General features: G+C 45.8%; 1 protein-coding gene across 1 annotated transcript in view; it reads right to left on the bottom strand.

Moving 5' to 3' along the window:
* LOC120946914 (ovostatin homolog) overlaps window positions 1-17,404 on the bottom strand; it is a 137,191-nt gene that overhangs the window by 54,101 nt on the left and 65,686 nt on the right. Inside the window, exons 17-19 of the mRNA XM_040361738.1 lie at window positions 12,985-13,084; window positions 4,288-4,432; window positions 479-710 (exon numbers count right to left, since the gene is read on the bottom strand). Coding sequence (XP_040217672.1) covers window positions 479-710; window positions 4,288-4,432; window positions 12,985-13,084 — 477 coding nt within the window. The remainder of the gene's footprint in view (window positions 1-478; window positions 711-4,287; window positions 4,433-12,984; window positions 13,085-17,404) is intronic.

The raw sequence follows: 17,404 nt of genomic DNA, 5'->3' as shown, positions 1-17,404 counted from the left end.
CATTTATAGATAATATAGTATGCATTCTTGTCCCTGAAGAAGCCCGACTGGCGAAACATGTTGGACCCCCTGCATACATCACTCTGTCACCTCATTAATTGGTGAAAATATATTATCTTATGTGATCATGCTTTTTATTGTTCTATATATTTATGTTTATGTTCAATGTTAATTAAATTATATTTTTTATATATACAAGTCTTGTCTACCATGAGTGATCCCTGCGGTATCTCAGCAAATTCTTTCTAATTATTATACATATCCCTAATCGCATTCGCATAGTCCCATGCCACATCCCAGAACTGGGAATTTATATTTATGTTGACAAATGTCCTTATATTAAAAGTCAGCAGTATTTGTAGCTGCCGACTTAAGTGTTAGAGGCGTTCCAGTCTGCAAACAAAAAATTAAGTCAGCAGCTACAAATGAGCAAAAGAATTTGCTGGAGCAATACAGTGTATCAGAAGCCAGTGCTTACCTTGATAAAATAGTCAAGATAGTTTTTTACGACTCCTACAATGACCATAACCTCCCCACGGATGATAGATTGTGGATGGGAGAGCTCCATGAAGAATGGCATAAATGTGGTATAATTGGCTGAATATTTGGTCATCCCAAAACCTTCCTTCTCAGACATACAGAAAGCAGATCCTTCCCACTTTGTGATGGTGTCTGGGGCAATCTCCGATAATGAGGCGTGACCCTCTTTACTGAAAGACAGAAAAAAAAAAACACAATCATGCGCTAGTCTAAATATACTGGTCTATTCAGTCCTTGGAATGATGAACTTGGGTTTGATGTAAATCCAGAAGAAGCGGTTAGAGCTGGTACCATCCACTGTGGCCGGGGCATTCTCTGCAGCTGCATGGGCACAAGGGGGCAGGGATGCTTATGACAGCAATAACACAAGGCCACAGCCATATTGGTCCAATATCATTAACTCACTATGACCATGTGGCCGTTTTGGGTCACCGACATTGACCCAATATATCCATGTGGCCATAATTGATCAGTGACTTCTTGAGCAGGGCATTTCCTTCCTTGCAGCTCAAAGGGGTGAAATGTTTAACCTCATTGACCCAATATAGCCATGCGGTCATATTGGGTCAATATCATTGACTCAGTATGGCCATATTTAGTCATTGTCACAAGCATCCCCACCTCTGTATACAAGCTGTAGGGTGGGAAATGCCCTGGCCACAGCCAATTGGACAGGCATTGACTGTTCCACTCCAGGTTCAGCCAAACATGGGTTAAGACTGAACCCAAGCTAATCCTTCAATACATTTTTGCAGTGCATGCAGATTTCCCCATGTTAAAGACAATGGTTGAGCTACCAGAAACCCCAGTGTGCTCCCAACTTGTAAGGTGACCATGATTCCTTTTCTTTACTGGAATCCCAACCAGTGAACTCCTACGCCCACCCCTGTCCACATGCAGTCAAACTTCTTCCCCAGCATGAACAAAAACAAAAAACCACAATGCTGCTGCCTTGAGTCAAAAAAGCCTATCTACACACTGGGGGAGATTTACTAAATCTGGAGCATGTAAAATCTGGCGCAGCTCTGCATAGAAACTAATCATCTTCCAGGTTTTATTGTCAAAGCTTAATTGAACAAGCTGAAGTTAGAAGCCGATTGGCTACCTTGCCCAGCTGCACCAGATTAAGTGCTCTAGTTTTAGTAAATACCCCCACTAAGGCTAGGAAAAAGGCTCTTAGGAGGTGTAGTTCTGTCCTAGCAGAACAATGCTGCTGTTCCTGCGACTCCCCAAGGGGTGCGTGCTGAAGTCATCCAAAGGCTCCACCCCTGGAATGGATGACGTCAGCTTGCATTTTGCGTAACCCAGTATGGTATCTGACTAGCCAGTTGGAATACCGTCATTTTTATCATTCCAAGCGGTTATATGGTAGTGTGCTTATGCTCTTTTAAATGCAAGTGTAACCTATAAAAAGACTGGGTTTAAATAAAAGCAGTTTCATATGGTAAATCAGCAAGACTTTGTTCTTCCAGGATACAATGTCAGAAGACAAGAGGATAAAGGGAACTTACTGGTTGGCAAAAGATTTGACTTAAAGGGACCATAGGCCTCTTTGAAGCAGTGGAGGAGAAAAGGTGATTTAGCATGGAAAACCCCATTGAGGGGGTCGGGTCATAAACATAAGTTGAGAGCACTGGTATCTGTTTCACAAGGGGTGTAGGAGTGGAGTGAACAGGAGTTTGTATGGACAATTAAAATTTGACAAAAAAAAAAAAAACACAACAAATACATAAAAAAGAAAAAATAGAAGTTGCACCCTCCTAGATAGGTGCTAGGTTAGAAAAATGTAGTCCTTGTCTCATTAGTTCACTGGCTGCCAGGTTGGCTGCTTTCACCTAGGATTCTAGAAGATAGTGGGCTGGGAGAGTCAAAATCAGCAGCTGAATATTTCTGTGGTCCAAGCCAATCCGTTTTACTCCGCATGTGCTACTTTTCCCAAGGGACAGAGTTCCTAGCCTGTAAGGGGCTGTTGAACCAATTAAAAAGACTGTTAGTTTGCAAGGAGTGAACTTGGTGGTGCTGCGCAAAAGGAACAAGTTTGTGCAGGAGGAAAAAGTGGAAGCTGTGAATTGGGAGGTAGTTGTCCCTGCTTTTGTTTGTCATTTTCAAGTTGGGCATCCCATAATCCCTAACCCCATCTAAGTTATCACACACGGTTTTGGTTCTGCATGCATGAAGGAAATGCTGTGCGACTGGCTGTGCAGCAGTGAGAAACCCTGACATGTGCAACTCCTATGGGATTAGTGCCAATATTCAAAGCAAACACCATCCATCCAGGTCTCCATGCTTTATTTGGTTGAGAAATCACTTTGAACCGCTCTCCGCTGAAAACAGGTCACAGGAGTGCAAAAAAAACAAATTGCACCCTCGCGTCCCAAAGGAGAAGCTCAGCCAAACAAGCTCAGGCTGTACTTCTTTAAACACAATGGTACTTGTTATACTATGAGAATACTATTCTATATACCAATTCTTTTAGAGCCCATTCACACAGACGACTTTGGATCCCACTTCAAGTCGCCCCTAGTTGCCTCAAGTCGCACTGCATGAGAAAATGAATGCAAGTGAATGGAGCCGTCTTAATGCACACTACTGCAGTCGCTCCAACTTCAGAAAGTTTCCTGTACTACTTTAATCCGAATTCTAGGCAACTTGTACGCATTGATTTCAATGGAAGTCACCTCAGAAGTCGGATCACTGTCTAAACAGAAGCAACAATACAGGAAGAGAACATACATTTCTCAGGCAAACCTCTCCCTCCCACAGAGCCGATTCTTGTTTGATTGAAGTTGCCTTTTAAGTTGCCTGATGTCACACTGATTCATACTTGTTGCCCCTGGGTGAGTGGGCTCTTAATATCTTATTTAAACAATATTAGTTTGATTTTGTAAAGAAACCTGGTAGGTCCCTACTTTGCTTTTCTATTAGGGATACATTTAGTCTATTTATATATTCCTCAGGTACTTATAACTTGTATTAACAGTGTTAATTATACTATGTCAAGAAAAAAAAACAATAAAATTCTTGAACATTTACTAATGTCAGCAGCACGAGGATCAAAAATCAATGTTGATTGAGAGAGTGAAGTTCCACTTTAAAGCAGAGGTCCACCTGTTTTTTTTTTGAAAGCCAGCAGCTACAAATACTGCAGCTGCTAACTTTAAAAAAAATGCCCGATTCCCTACTGTGCATGCGCGAGGATCGCAGCACGCCGTCACTGGGTCCCCGCTCTCTCCTGGGAACAGTGTTTCCCAGAAGACAGCGAGGGTGTGATGTCACGAGGCTGGACTCCCCGCGGGAGTCAGAACCCGGAAGTGGTGCAAATACCTGTCAGACAGGTATCTGCACCCCCCTCCCCCCTGAAAGGTGCCAAATGTGACACCGGAAGGGGGGGGAGGGATCCAAAAAGCAGAGGTTTACTTTTTTGAGTGAACCTCCGCTTTAACATTGCTGGGGTATCCCACAGCTATCCAAGTTCTGCAATAAAGCATCAGAAAAGTATACCCCAACTAGACCGATTACCAAGCCAAGAGGAGTGTGACTGATGGTGTGCCTGGCTGCACCTACTGGAAAAGAACCTTGGGACCTAAACAGTGGGCTCATACAGGGGTGAGCACTATATATAATTAAGGTTTATGGGAATTTGATGTAGGGATAATGGATTATTAGCACCACACCATTTTTGATTTTAAAACTGAAGTGAAAATACAAAGTGTGTCAGCTTTTCTATGAAGGATTTTAGGTACTTACTCCAGAGGAACCATGAGCCACATGAAAGTGTCAGAGAAGTTAGTTCGAACAGTTTCAATCGCAGATGCTCCTCCAGCACCCATTCCAGCACCCATTCCAACACTACGTTCTGCAGAAAATTTGAGGTTAGCTTGTGGTAGGGCATCTTAGGAAAAAAATAAAAAGAAATGGATCAGTGTTATTTGTCAATTAAAAGAAACAAAAAAAACAGGAAACTGCAATTTACACCATTGTCAAAGAAAGCTGAACTCCAATGTTGCCCTACCCCTGTAGGAGCAGCTGTAGTTCATCCACTACAGGTACAAACAGTCCAGGTGGTGTATTTTTTACATTTATTGCCAAGTAACTGGTAACATGGGCCATGGAAGGACAATAAGGCATGGGTTACTCAAGTACACTTGATGCACAGAGGGCTCGCCAACTTCTAATAAATAGTGTGGAACCCTCTAGTTGTGTTGCTAGAAGTCGATTTTTGTTCAGGTAGGTCAATTGTTTAGGCTTGGCTGGCAGCCAACCCTTTTTTCTGGGTCAGGTTTTTGAGTGACTCAGGAGGTAGGTAAGTTTCTAGAGGTAGGAGAAGGTTTTAAAGATTCTAGAAGAATGGGAGTGGAGAAGGACGACTTGGCTGAAGTATTTTGAGGGCCCTGACCAATCCTCAGCAGATGGGTTGGCAGGGGGCAGGCCCCCTCAAATACTCAGGGTCAGCCCAGCTGGGGCAGTGGAGTTTGACTGGAGATGTGTTTGGCTATAGGTAGCCCCCTAGTCTGGCGGGGTGACCCCAGGCTTGAGCTTGGGTGTGGAAGGGACCCTCTTTTACGACACAGGGGTGTCCTGACCTGTGACATGGGAGACCACAGAAAACTGCCAGGTAATGATCCAAGGAGAGGAAGACAGCCAGGAGGGCTGGTGAGAGATATATCCGGAGAGGACTGAGAGGCATGCCTGAGAGGACTGGGTGGAAGCAGTCTGGGATAGATGCAGAGCAAGTCTGGGAGGACTGTGGAGTCTTAGTCAGGAGGGCTAGTGAAAGGGGCAGCTGCAGCCAGGTGGGCTGGCAGTGCCTGAAGGTGGGGCTGGGATCAGTAGCCACAGGAGGATGACAGCTGGGCAATAGAACTTTGCTACGCTACTGTGACGGTATCGGTATGATATCCCCGTCAAGCCTTCCCTCCTCTCCATACAAGAACATCACAGGATTCCCCACACATGAGTCAAGACTGGATGCTGGAACCAAGACACTTTATTGACACAAAAACTCAGCTTATATGTGGTTACAGCCTGTTAGGAACGCCCCCCTCACACAGTGGGGTTTCCCATACAGATTATAGGAGACAAGTCGGAGCCGACCCTGCAGACACGTTTCTTTAGATAAAGACATCAGCGGAGTTAATTACTACACTGAAGCAATCAGAATAATTAACATACTACTTCTCTAATCATTTAGCCTGATGATACAATACACATCTTTTAAGGGTAAACACAGATCTTCTTTACACAACACAATAGATCAATTAACCTTTAGAATAGTGAGGGGACATTAGCACGTCAATAACCGGTCAGAGGAATGAATCACACATGAAATTCCTTTCTACCTCTAACCCATATGGCTAGCAGGGAGCAGTACACTGAGACATATAGGCAAATGTATCACAATGGCCCCCCTTTTGCTCCCTGCTCCGGCAAATCCGGTTGGACCTTCCCTGGTCCAGTAGGGTTGACGGGTTCAGAGCTTTTAGTCCGAGGTTAACTCCGTTTGGCATGACTGACCTCCCTTGGCAACTGCTTCAGACTCAGGTATGTCACCGGGTCGTCAGATCACACGCCGGTCAGTCCCCAAGTCTTTGTGCGATCTGCAAAGTCACCAGAAGTCAGTGTGAAGACAGCGAATGGGTCTGTGCGCCGCCGTCTAGGTGTCCCGCTATGGGAGGGGGCAGGTTGTGGCTCTGAAGTGACAATCACAGGAGATTCATAAAAAGGAAAAGTTATATTTGTTGAAATGCTGTAGCACTGGTGCTCAGAGTCCGGGGGGGGGGGGGAAGAGGGGACTCAGAGCCCCATAAGGTCAGCCACCCCCTGCTCCCTCCGCAGCCGCCGGTTCTCCTCTTGGAGCTTCTCCAGCTCCATCTCCAGTTCATGGAGCCTGGGGGGGTCAGCCTGCTGTGACCTCAGGTGGTTGTTCTCCTCCTCCATGCGGCTTATGCACTCCTCCAGCTCTATGTACTCACGGATCAGCTCCTGCTTGCTCATGTCCTGCAGGCTTCTCCACGTGGTCCTTCATCATCAGGAACTGGGTGGTGGTGTAAGGGGCCACCGGTGGGCCCTTGGCGAACATCTCGGCCCGCATCTGGGACGCCCGCTGCGACTCCCTCTCCTCCAGTCGCTTCTTCTCCTCCCAGGTCCGCTGGTTATATGACTTCCAGGACCTCTTCTTCTTGAAGGGTGGCCGGCGGTGCCTCTTTCTGCCCAGCTCCCTCCAGGGCCCCTCCGGCTCTGGGCTGGAGCCCATGACCAGCTGACAATGGTGTTCCCTGTTGTCCGTAATAGCAGATTGTACCATGAGGGCTTCGTAAGGGGTGCCCAATGGTTCTTCCCGACCCCGCTCCTGGGGATCCCAAGCCGAGTCTACACAATGGGCTGCTGCTGGTGGGCGGTACCCAGGTTGAGACCAATTTGACCTGGTGTTGTCATTCATGGGGCAATTCTGCTTGAAGTGACCCAACTGTTTGCACCGGAAGCAGCGTTGTTCGTTGTCCTCCTGGCGTGGATAGCGAGGGCTAGATGTCACCGGTCTGTTAGGAGGTTGGTATCTAGCGGCTGGTGGGTGTGAGGGCGCCGTTGGTCGTGGAGGTTGTACCCGTGGTGTGACCTGGTTTGTCTTGCGAGTATCCGCATATTCATCCGCCAACTTCGCGGCCTCTGGTAGAGTCATGGGCCTGCGATCTCTCACCCAGTCTTTGACGTCCGTCTGGATGTGATTGTAAAATTGCTCCAGGAGCATTAGTTGCAAAATGTCCTCTGCGGTGATGGCCTGGCTGCTGTTAACCCAGTTAGAGGCCGACAGGGACAGCTGGCATGCCCATTCTGCGTAAGAGTCTTTCGTGGTTTTGCGTGAGTCCCTGAACTTCTGTCGGTGGGACTCTGGGGTTACTGCATAACGAGCCAGGAGCACTTCTTTAACCCGGGCGTAGCTATGGATATCCTGATCTGGCACGGTCCGGAAAGCATCAGAAGCTTTGCCTGACAGTTTGCCTGACAATATTGCAACCCACTCTCTTCTAGCTATTCGGTGCAGGTTACATTGTCGCTCAAAATCCGCCAGGTAGTTATCAATTTCACAGTCCTTTTCATCAAAAGCTTTAAAAGCGCTAAACGGAATCTTCCTTGCATCTGCTGTGCTGTACTCACTGTTCGGAGAAGGTGCAGCTGCTTGTTGGACTGCTGCCAGTTTTAACTGTAGTTCTGCGTCCCTTATTTGTTTATCCTTCTGTAGTTCTGCGTCCCTTATTTCTTTAGCCTTCTGTAGTTCTGCGTCCCTTATTTCTTTAGCCTTCTGTAGTTCTGCGTCTCTTATTTGTTTAGCCTCCTCCGCTAACAGGTCCATCACTTTCAGCACCACATCCGGCGTTGGGTTCGGGCCGAACCACGCTAGCTTTTCTCTCATTAGCTTGTTGGCTGGCGATTCCTCCTCCTGAATCACTGGTGTATCCATCTCTTGTACTGCTGGCGTTGCTGCAATCCCGTCCTCCTGGTCTAGCTCCATTGATTCTGCTATGATGACCCGCTTGGTTTTGTTGCTAGCAATCCTTCCACGAACTTCCAGTAGTTCTTCCAGTGTCTGCTTGGAATCCGGGTGTGAAGGAGAGTAGAAGGGAAGATCCCGCTGCTGCCAACCAATTTGTGACGGTATCGGTATGATATCCCCGTCAAGCCTTCCCTCCTCTCCATACAAGAACATCACAGGATTCCCCACACATGAGTCAAGACTGGATGCTGGAACCAAGACACTTTATTGACACAAAAACTCAGCTTATATGTGGTTACAGCCTGTTAAGAACGCCCCCCTCACACAGTGGGGTTTCCCATACAGATTATAGGAGACAAGTCGGAGCCGACCCTGCAGACACGTTTCTTTAGATAAAGACATCAGCGGAGTTAATTACTACACTGAAACAATCAGAATAATTAACATACTACTTCTCTAATCATTTAGCCTGATGATACAATACACATCTTTTAAGGGTAAACACAGATCTTCTTTACACAACACAATAGATCAATTAACCTTTAGAATAGTGAGGGGACATTAGCACGTCAATAACCGGTCAGAGGAATGAATCACACATGAAATTCCTTTCTACCTCTAACCCATATGGCTAGCAGGGAGCAGTACACTGAGACATATAGGCAAATGTATCACAGCTACCATGCCTGTAAAATGCATTTGCAGCGCCAGCTTGTACTGGGAGTTGTAGTTCCACAAGCAAGATTTGTGCTGAAGGTAGAGAAGTGTGTATATGGACTGTACATAGTTTGTGTGCCTGAAAGGTTCCAATGCTTTGACCAAGGCATCCCATAACCCTATCCACGTTTATTCCCCTTAATAAAACAAACACACTGGACTGTTCTTCAAACTCAAGTGTGCTGTGAAGATGCGGTGTGCCTGGCAGTTTAGGGTGGAGGACCCCTTTCTACTTGTGGCTCCTTAGGGTGTGTGCTACAGCAGTAATAAAGCCATTGACTCCCAGCCGAGGACCAGGAGAATTTCTGGGCCAAATCAGCAAAATTAGGCTGAAGTAGTTCAGATTCTTGCAACTGGAGACCACAAAGACACTGTAGCCCAAGAGGTTTGCTATACTCAGATGCTAGCAATAATCAGTCCAGAGAAATATTCCAGCTTCTAGTCCCATAATGAGGCCCAGGAAGCAGTTCCCTTGAGCATGTGGAGACATCCCCACAGGAGCAGAAAGCCAATTCTCTCGGGACTTCAGTCTATTTAACAGTAACCCAGTCACCATCTGGGCACACCTCCCCAGGGATCGACCAGGCCCTACTAAATATTCACCCTAAGTCTAGAAGATTCTTCTAGCGGCAGGGGGAAGCAATCAAACTCACAGCCTGCGAAGCCCTGAACAGACCAGACTAAACCATCACTGCTTCTGTGATTACAGCAGAAGGGCAAACATTCAAATTTGCCCAACAGCCAAGCTAGGAGGGTGCTACAATATTCAGGATCAATCATTTCTAGGAGATACATCACCTGCATTGATTTTACTATTAGCCTATAGTGTGAACTGCCGTAACAATAATATATATGCAACCCCCCCCCCATCTGGTACCCTACCAAGGTGGCATGTGAGCTGGTATGTTTGAGACAGTGGAGGATGGTGATGCATGTGAAGCTTCATGCCTGTGTAGCACTACCCCCAAAGGAGCTGCTGTTTGTTTTGGGTGGCATGTTACCTCATGGCTCCTCCACCGTCTAAGGGTGCATGATGAATGTAGTAGTAACGGAATGTCCACAACAGGTGTCTTTTCTGTGCTCTTCATTATCCAGCCGGGTAAAAACAATAAACTTGTGGTGAAAGGTAGAGTTGAAAGGAGAACAGCAGATTCAGGCGTAGTAATAGGGAAACAGTCCTGCTCCCACGTGCAACACTTCTTGCGGCACTCCTGCCTGAGTGGACTTTGTGTACCTGGACAGGCCTCTCTCACAGACCTGGCAGCCAGAGTATCACTCGAAACTTGAGGGAAAAGTCTCTGCCACAGACCCTCCAGAATTTAAACTTGGACTTTTAGGTAAACCTCTGCCACAGGTCCTCCCCGTGGTTACGGAGATAATCCTCCCGATAGAATTACGCCTGGATCTCCTTCAGATCGTTTTCAGGTACCGACTGACAGGTGAACAGCCTCTCAGTGTCCGGCTACCTTGATCCCCCATTGTTTGTCGAGACCCTATTGGATTGCCAGCCTCTCATTGGCTCTCCTCAGATGAACTCCCCAAACAGCTATACCGCTTTGGATTCCAAATCCTGAAAATCCCGTCGACTACTGGGTAGACATGTGCGATTCGTTTAGTTAATTTGTTTAACGAAAATTTGTTAATTTCGAATTTTCGTTTTCACAAATGTTTTTATTTCCGATTTTTTATTTCCGATTTTTCGTATTTCCGAATTTTTAAATTTCCGTATTTCGGAAATTCGGATTTTCGGAAATTCGCAAATACCAAAATGTCGTTTTTTTATTTTAACAATCCCGAATTTTAGAATTTTTTCTCTTATTTTCAAATTTTTCAATTTTAGAAATTTCGAATTTCATTTTTTTTTAATTTTCGAATTTTTCATTTTCGATTTTCAAAATTTTGAATTTTGAAATTTTGAAATTTCGTATTTCCGAATTTTTAAATTTCCGAATTTTCGTATTTCCGAATTTCGGAAATTCTTCGTTTTTTTATTTTAGGAATTTCAAATTTTCGAAATTTTAATTTAGAAATTTCGAATTTTTCATTTTCGATTTTTCAAAATTTTTACTTTCGAATTTTTCAATTTTCTAATTTTCTAATTTTTTATTTTCCGAATTTACGATTTTTTTATTTTCGAAACTCAGAATTTGACCTGGAAGGCCATTACGCCGGGGCGCCATGATGCAGTCACCCTAAAGGTGGGTGCCGCACTCGAAGACCCAGACCAATGGCGTCTGTCCCATAAATCAACTCCCCCAGCATGCACCGTGAGGAAACTCCCTCCCAATTGGCTGCTAGGCTAGCACCCAAACCTCGACTCCACTGCTGCCATTTATTGTCCTGGGGTGGGAACAGCACCCCAGAAGCAACAGAATGAGCCCACAGCCAAGCTGAGACAGACCCACATTTAACCACTTCTATACCAGGCACTTCTACACCTTCCTGCCCAAGCCAATTTTCAGCTTTCAGCGCTGTCGCAATTTGAATGACAATTGCGCGGTCATGCTACTCTGTACCCAAATTTTTTATCATTCTGTCAGACGTGGGTGAGGAAGATCCGATCAACGGCTCTTCCATTTTACATCGTGATCAGCCGTGATTGGACACGGCTGATCACGTGGTAAAGAGTCTCCGCCGGAGGCTCTTTACCGAGATCGGAGATGCAGGGTGTCAGACTTGCACCCCGGGGAAGCGCGCCGGCATGTTATCCTGCTGGACGTAAATAGACATCCAGTCAGGATAACAGAACCACTTCCCGTATGTCAATTGTCTATTGACCGGGTGGGAAGTGGTTAAACATATTAACTGGATCAGAGTCGGTTAACACCTCTGATCCCCCTCTAAATTTAGCTAGCACCGGTACTTGGAAGTAACCAGGCGCTACACCTGGATAAGGGCCTGGTGAGGATTGTTAGGGACCCCATGCAAAAAAATAAAACTGTGGGGTCCCCTGTCAAAATCAACAACATTCTCAAATCTACAAACTGCAGTCCAACTAGTCAAGGGGGTGGTGGGCAGAGAGCATGTACCCACTTCCTGACCCATAATAGGCCACATGCCCTTAACATTAGGTAGGTACATTTACCAGCCCTATTGCAACGCACCTCGTCTCTGATGACAAGGGCATCATTGCCACATCCCTGGCCTGGTGTATGTGGGGGTCTGTGGAGAGGAAATGATCAGAATCTGTGCCCCTTTAATATAAGGACGCCTACCAAATATCTGCTTTTATGTGCATAAGCAAGGGGTGCATAGTATTTACATTTTTTTTTTACGTAAAAGGCAAAAAAATTAGCAACTTCCCTTTTCTTGAAAACATTTTTTTTTTTTTTTTTTTTTAATTCCCCTCTGGGTGATCTCTGAACTTTAGAAGAGAAAAATAAGGGCTTCTGACCTGTCAGACAGAACTGTGCTGTGTGGCAGAGCTGTGTAAATCTTAGAGCTGAATGGACTGAAATAAAACTCCTTGAAAACAGTTAAGCCAGTCATAGATCGATTGAAATTTGGCCGATTCAGCAGGGACCATGTATGGGAAGGCTGGGCGTACAGAAGTTGACTTCTGTACAACCAGTCTGTAGGCAGGTACATTCTTTTCTCCACTGCAGGTGGTGCTCAACTGCATCTGCATTGCAGAAGGAACCTTTTACTCTGGTTTCCTGGATCGCAGAGGAAGTAATCCGGTTGGATGCTGCTGCCCCAGGTGACCGGTGGCCATCTTGGGTCAGGCAGAGTTTAAGACCCTGGCTCAGCACAAATTTTGAGAGTGGATAGTGTAGGGTCAGGTTACCAGTCCACCAGGGAAAGAATCCTGATGAATAGGGGCATGCTGTCCTTACAGGAATCCTCTTATTTGGGCACAAACTGGTCAGGCCACATTCAACCCTTAGAGAAAGACATTGAGATCTGCTGCACCCCACATTCAGAAATGTGCTTCTGGAGGAATGGTCAAACATTCCCATAGACACTCCTAAGCCTTGTGGACAGTCTTTCCAGAAGAGTTGAAGCTGTTCTAGCTGCAAAGGGCTGGCCAACTCAATATTGAACCCTACGGACTAAGACTGGGATGCCAATAAAGTTCATGTGCGTGTTAAGGCAGGTGTCCCAATACTTTTGGCAATATAGGGTACTTTTATAGGACTAAATTGTTAGTGCACTCAATTGCCTAATTATCAGGATAGATCCATTTTGTTGGATGTACAATTTTAGATTGATTGATTCTTCAAAAGATCATCATTTACCATTTAAAGCTACGGGATACCTCGACTCCTGGGGTGGATTTTTCTCACAGACCTTTGGTTTTCTCATGTGGTTTCCTGTTGCAACAATCAGTCCGACATCCTGAAATATGATGTGAAAGAATTCAACATTTTGACAGACAAGTAAACCTAAAAACACAAAAACTATCAGCCATAACATTATAAGCCACCCTCCATAACCAATCGAGCCATGGACTTCACTAGACCTCTTAAAATGGTTGTAAACCCCCCCCCAAAAAAAAAAACACCTGCAAAACAGACATAATGAGCTAGTATGACTAGCTCATTATGAATTCCTTACCTTGGATCGAAGCCGTCCTAGTCCCCCCCTCTGGCTGCAGATATCTCCCTCGAGTTACTTCCAGATATGGCCGCTCCGGCACTGTTTGGCTGGAGCGGCGAAGAAGTCACTCAAAGCCGGCATTACCCATTCACAAAACCGGCATTCTCAGTGCGCCTGCGCCGTTGTCTACGCACGCATGCGCCATAGACATTGTGCATTTTTGGCAAATATCACGGTTTAGGAGATATTGCAAACACCTACAGGCAAACGTCATAATCTAGGCTTACCTGTAGGTAAAACATGTCAGAGGGTTTACAACCACATTAAGGCAAGCTATAGTATCTGACACCAAGCCGTCAGTAGCAGATCCTTGAAGTCATGCAAGTTGTGAGGTGGGGCCTCCATGGGTTGGACTTGTTTTATCAGCCCATTCCACAGAGGCTCGATTGGAGAATTTGGAGGCCAAGTCAACACCTCAAACACATCGGTGTTCCTCAAATCATTCTTGAATTCATTAGACCAGGCCACCTTCTATTTCTCTTGTCTAGTTCTGATCCCCATGTGCCCATTTGTAGGCACTTTTGGCTGTGGACACGGGTCAGCAAGAGCACCCAGACTGGTCTGCAGCTACACAGCCTCATACACCAACTGGGATGCTCTGTGTTCCGATGCCCGTGATGGAGTTCATAAAATGATTATTTTGTGTTTATGTTATTTTTCTCCTAAACCACTCAAATATTGCTTTTCTTTCTTATATTGTTTTATTTCTTGATCTATCTATATCTTCTCTTTACTCCAAACTCTCCCCTTTCTGCCCCCTCCACCGAAGAAGCAAAATGGCGATTGACTGAAATGTAAGCCACGAGGTCAAGAATAGACATCACAAGAAGGCCATATATGGACGAATCAGAATGTACTCATATGAATGATGTCATTCTGTCTATAAAGCTGTGATAATAAAAAGGATCCGCCTCTATGCGGTTGGACACTGAAGGAAGCAGACTGTTTCTCTTCATCTGCACGTCCCAAGTCGCACAAATGTGAAAGGGGCTTTTGTGTTGGTCCATCACATAAAATCCCAATAAAATATATGTTTACCTTTTTGGTTGTAACATGACAAAATGTGGAAAATTAAAGGGGTATGAATACTTTTTCAAGGCACTGCACAGGTAAGCAACAATGCAAAAAAAGTACTGGTGTTACAAGAGTACAGCCGCTCACTTTTATGGGAGACTATATGCGTCACTGGCCACTCCCCAGGCATGGGAAAATGCACACTTTTCACCCAGCTGATTAAAGGGGTTGTAAAGGTAAAATAAAAAAAATAAAAAGTTTCCCTAAATGTTTTTTTTTACTTTAAGTGCAGTCCTCCTTCACTTACCTCATCCTTCCATTTTGCTTTTAAATGTCCTTATTTCTTCTGAGAAATCCTCACTTCCTGTTCTGTCTAACTCCACACAGTAATGCAAGGCTTTCTCCCTGGTGTGGAGTGTTGTGCTCGCCCCTCCCTTGAGGCGAGCAGGAGAGTCAGGATGCCCAACACACAGCTCCTTTATCTGCAACGTAGCGAGCGTCCTGACTCTCCTGATCGCCCCCTCAAGGGAGGGGGAAAGCACAACACTCCACACCAGGGAGAAAGACTCACATTACTGTGTGGAGTTACAGACAGAAGAAAAGGAAGTGAGGATTTCTCACAAGAAATAAGGACATTTAAAAGCTCCCCACGCCTACCTTATAGTGAAGGAGGACTGCACTAAGGTAAAGGAAGCTAGTTAGGAAAAAAAATGTTTTAACTTTACAACCCTTTTGACTCGTATGGTACTTTTAGCATGCGATTCGGTTAACTTTATTGCTAGTGGCTCAGCACTGTCACATCAAGCAATTTACATGTTCCTCCAAAACCAAAGGTACTGGGCATTTCCTGAATGCACTACATTGTCAAAAGTACTGGGACGCCTGCCTTTACACACTTTAATGGCATCCCACTCTCATGCCTCGTACACACGACCGGTTTTCCCGGCAGGAAACCCGCTGGGAATCCCGGCAGAAAAAAAAAAAAAAAGACCATGTTCTCCATTTTCCTGCCGGGATTACCGGCTTTTTTTCCTCTGCAGTTTTCCAATGGTAAACACTGCAAGGCAGTGCCGATTGAGCATACACACAGCTGGGATTCCCGACCAAAGTTCTCATGACAGTTTTCCTGTCGAAACCTGGCCATGTGTAAGGGGGGAATATCTACTGAGCGGGTTCTCGGTTTTCCCGGCAGACTTTTTACTGCCAGAAAAACCGATCGTGTGTACAAGGCATTAGCCCATAGGGTTCAATATGGAGTTTGCCCACACTTTGCAACTATAACAGCTTCCACTCTTCTGGGAAAGCCGTCAACAAGGTTTAGGAATGAGTCTTCCAGAAGCACATTTGTGAGGTCAGGCACTAATTCTTTTTACTGGAACTACGGGGCCAAGCCCAACCCCTGAAAAACCCCACACCATAATCCCCCTCCAAATGATTTGGACAAGTGCACAAAGCACGGTCCATGAAGACGTGGATGACGACTGGCATGCAAAGAATTCTGACACAACCCAATAGAAAACCTTTGTGATGAATTAGAGCGGAGACTGCGAGCCAGGCCTTCTCGTCCAACATCAGTGCCTGACCTTACAAATGTGCTTCTGAAAGAATGGTCAAACATTCCCATAGACACACTCCTAACCTTGTGAACAGCCTTCCCAGAAGAGTTAAAGGAGAAGTCCAGCCTGAGCTAGTTTGTCAGGGCTTCCATCACAGAAATTTGTTTTACACTCCTGTGACCAGTTTTCAGCAGAGCGCACTGAAGTCTCCTCTCTGCTGACATCACAGTGATCAGTCCAGGCACTGCGTCATCCCGACTCCAGATCCGCCAGGTGCCTGGTCTCAGACTCAGTGAGCCGCTGACAGCAGCTCCCCACGCCTCCACAGCTCAGCATTAGATTGATCCTCAATGCAGAGACGCCGGGGGACAGATGCAGAATCAGACCGATCCTGCATCCACCTAGGCAAGTATTAAAGTGCCCAAAAAAAAAAAAAAAAAGGATTCCCCAAATTCTCTTTTAAAGCCGTTATAGCTGCAACCATACAGACCAAGACTGGGATGTCATTAAAGGTGATCTGCAAGTAAAGGCAGGTGTTCCAATACTTTTGGCAATATAGTGTATATGGGAAAATTTAATAGGGCACGTGCATTGTCCAGCATCTTTAGGGCTCATTCACACCAGGTGCATTGAGTGGTCTTGATCAATATTGAAAAAGAAAAAAAAAAAAAAAAAAAAAAAGGTAAACCGTGTAATGCAACAAGGCATTGTACTGGCACGACAATTATGACGCATACCACATTCAGGCCCCTTAGGGATCATTTACACTTGCTGGTAATGGGGTGGTGAAACGGGTGGTGGTGAAACCCCCCCCCCCCCCCCCCCAACTTCTCCCCCTTAAGCTGCAAAAACAGTGGCTGGGGGTGTAAACCTGCTGCGGCCATGATGCTTTCTTCATGGCAGGAGCAGGAATTATACCCTGCCTCATTGACCTGCTGACCATGGGTGCCATGCTTTACAGGCTCCCAAGAAGAAGAAAAAACACGTATTTTTTTTAAAAGGTAAAATTATCAGGGTTTTTTTTTGGGGGGGGGGGGTTTACATCCTCTTAAGATGAGCCGTACACTGTATGCAGTAGTGCAATATACAGAGTCCCTCTGTGAAACATTCTGTCCCATATTGCTACACACCTTTGCTCCATGAATGTTGCATTTTGGAGGGACACTGCGGAGCCTATGCCCTCTTCACATGTCCAGTGTACCTCTGCCACCTCACTCCCAGTGACGGAATGTGATCTCACCATGCACTAGCATGGACCTCATGAGTACACATAGACTCCTTCCGTTCTCCTGTACCACGGGTTTGGTCCCGATTGCTTTGGAGGAACTGACCCCTAGGGAGGGAGTCAGCAGCAACCTCCTTGGTACTGGAGGACCCCTCACACATGCCAAGACTGCTCCTAGCTGGCTGCTGTTCCTCCCACAGCAGCTATTCTACTCAACGCCCCTGCTGAGTTACCCTTCATGCTGGCCTTCCTTCTGTACCTAGT

This window comes from Rana temporaria, chromosome 8 (assembly GCF_905171775.1).
Source record: "Rana temporaria chromosome 8, aRanTem1.1, whole genome shotgun sequence".
Classification (NCBI taxonomy): domain Eukaryota; kingdom Metazoa; phylum Chordata; class Amphibia; order Anura; family Ranidae; genus Rana; species Rana temporaria.
Note: the sequence above shows the minus strand (reverse complement) of the source record. Positions and strands in the feature narration are given on the sequence as shown.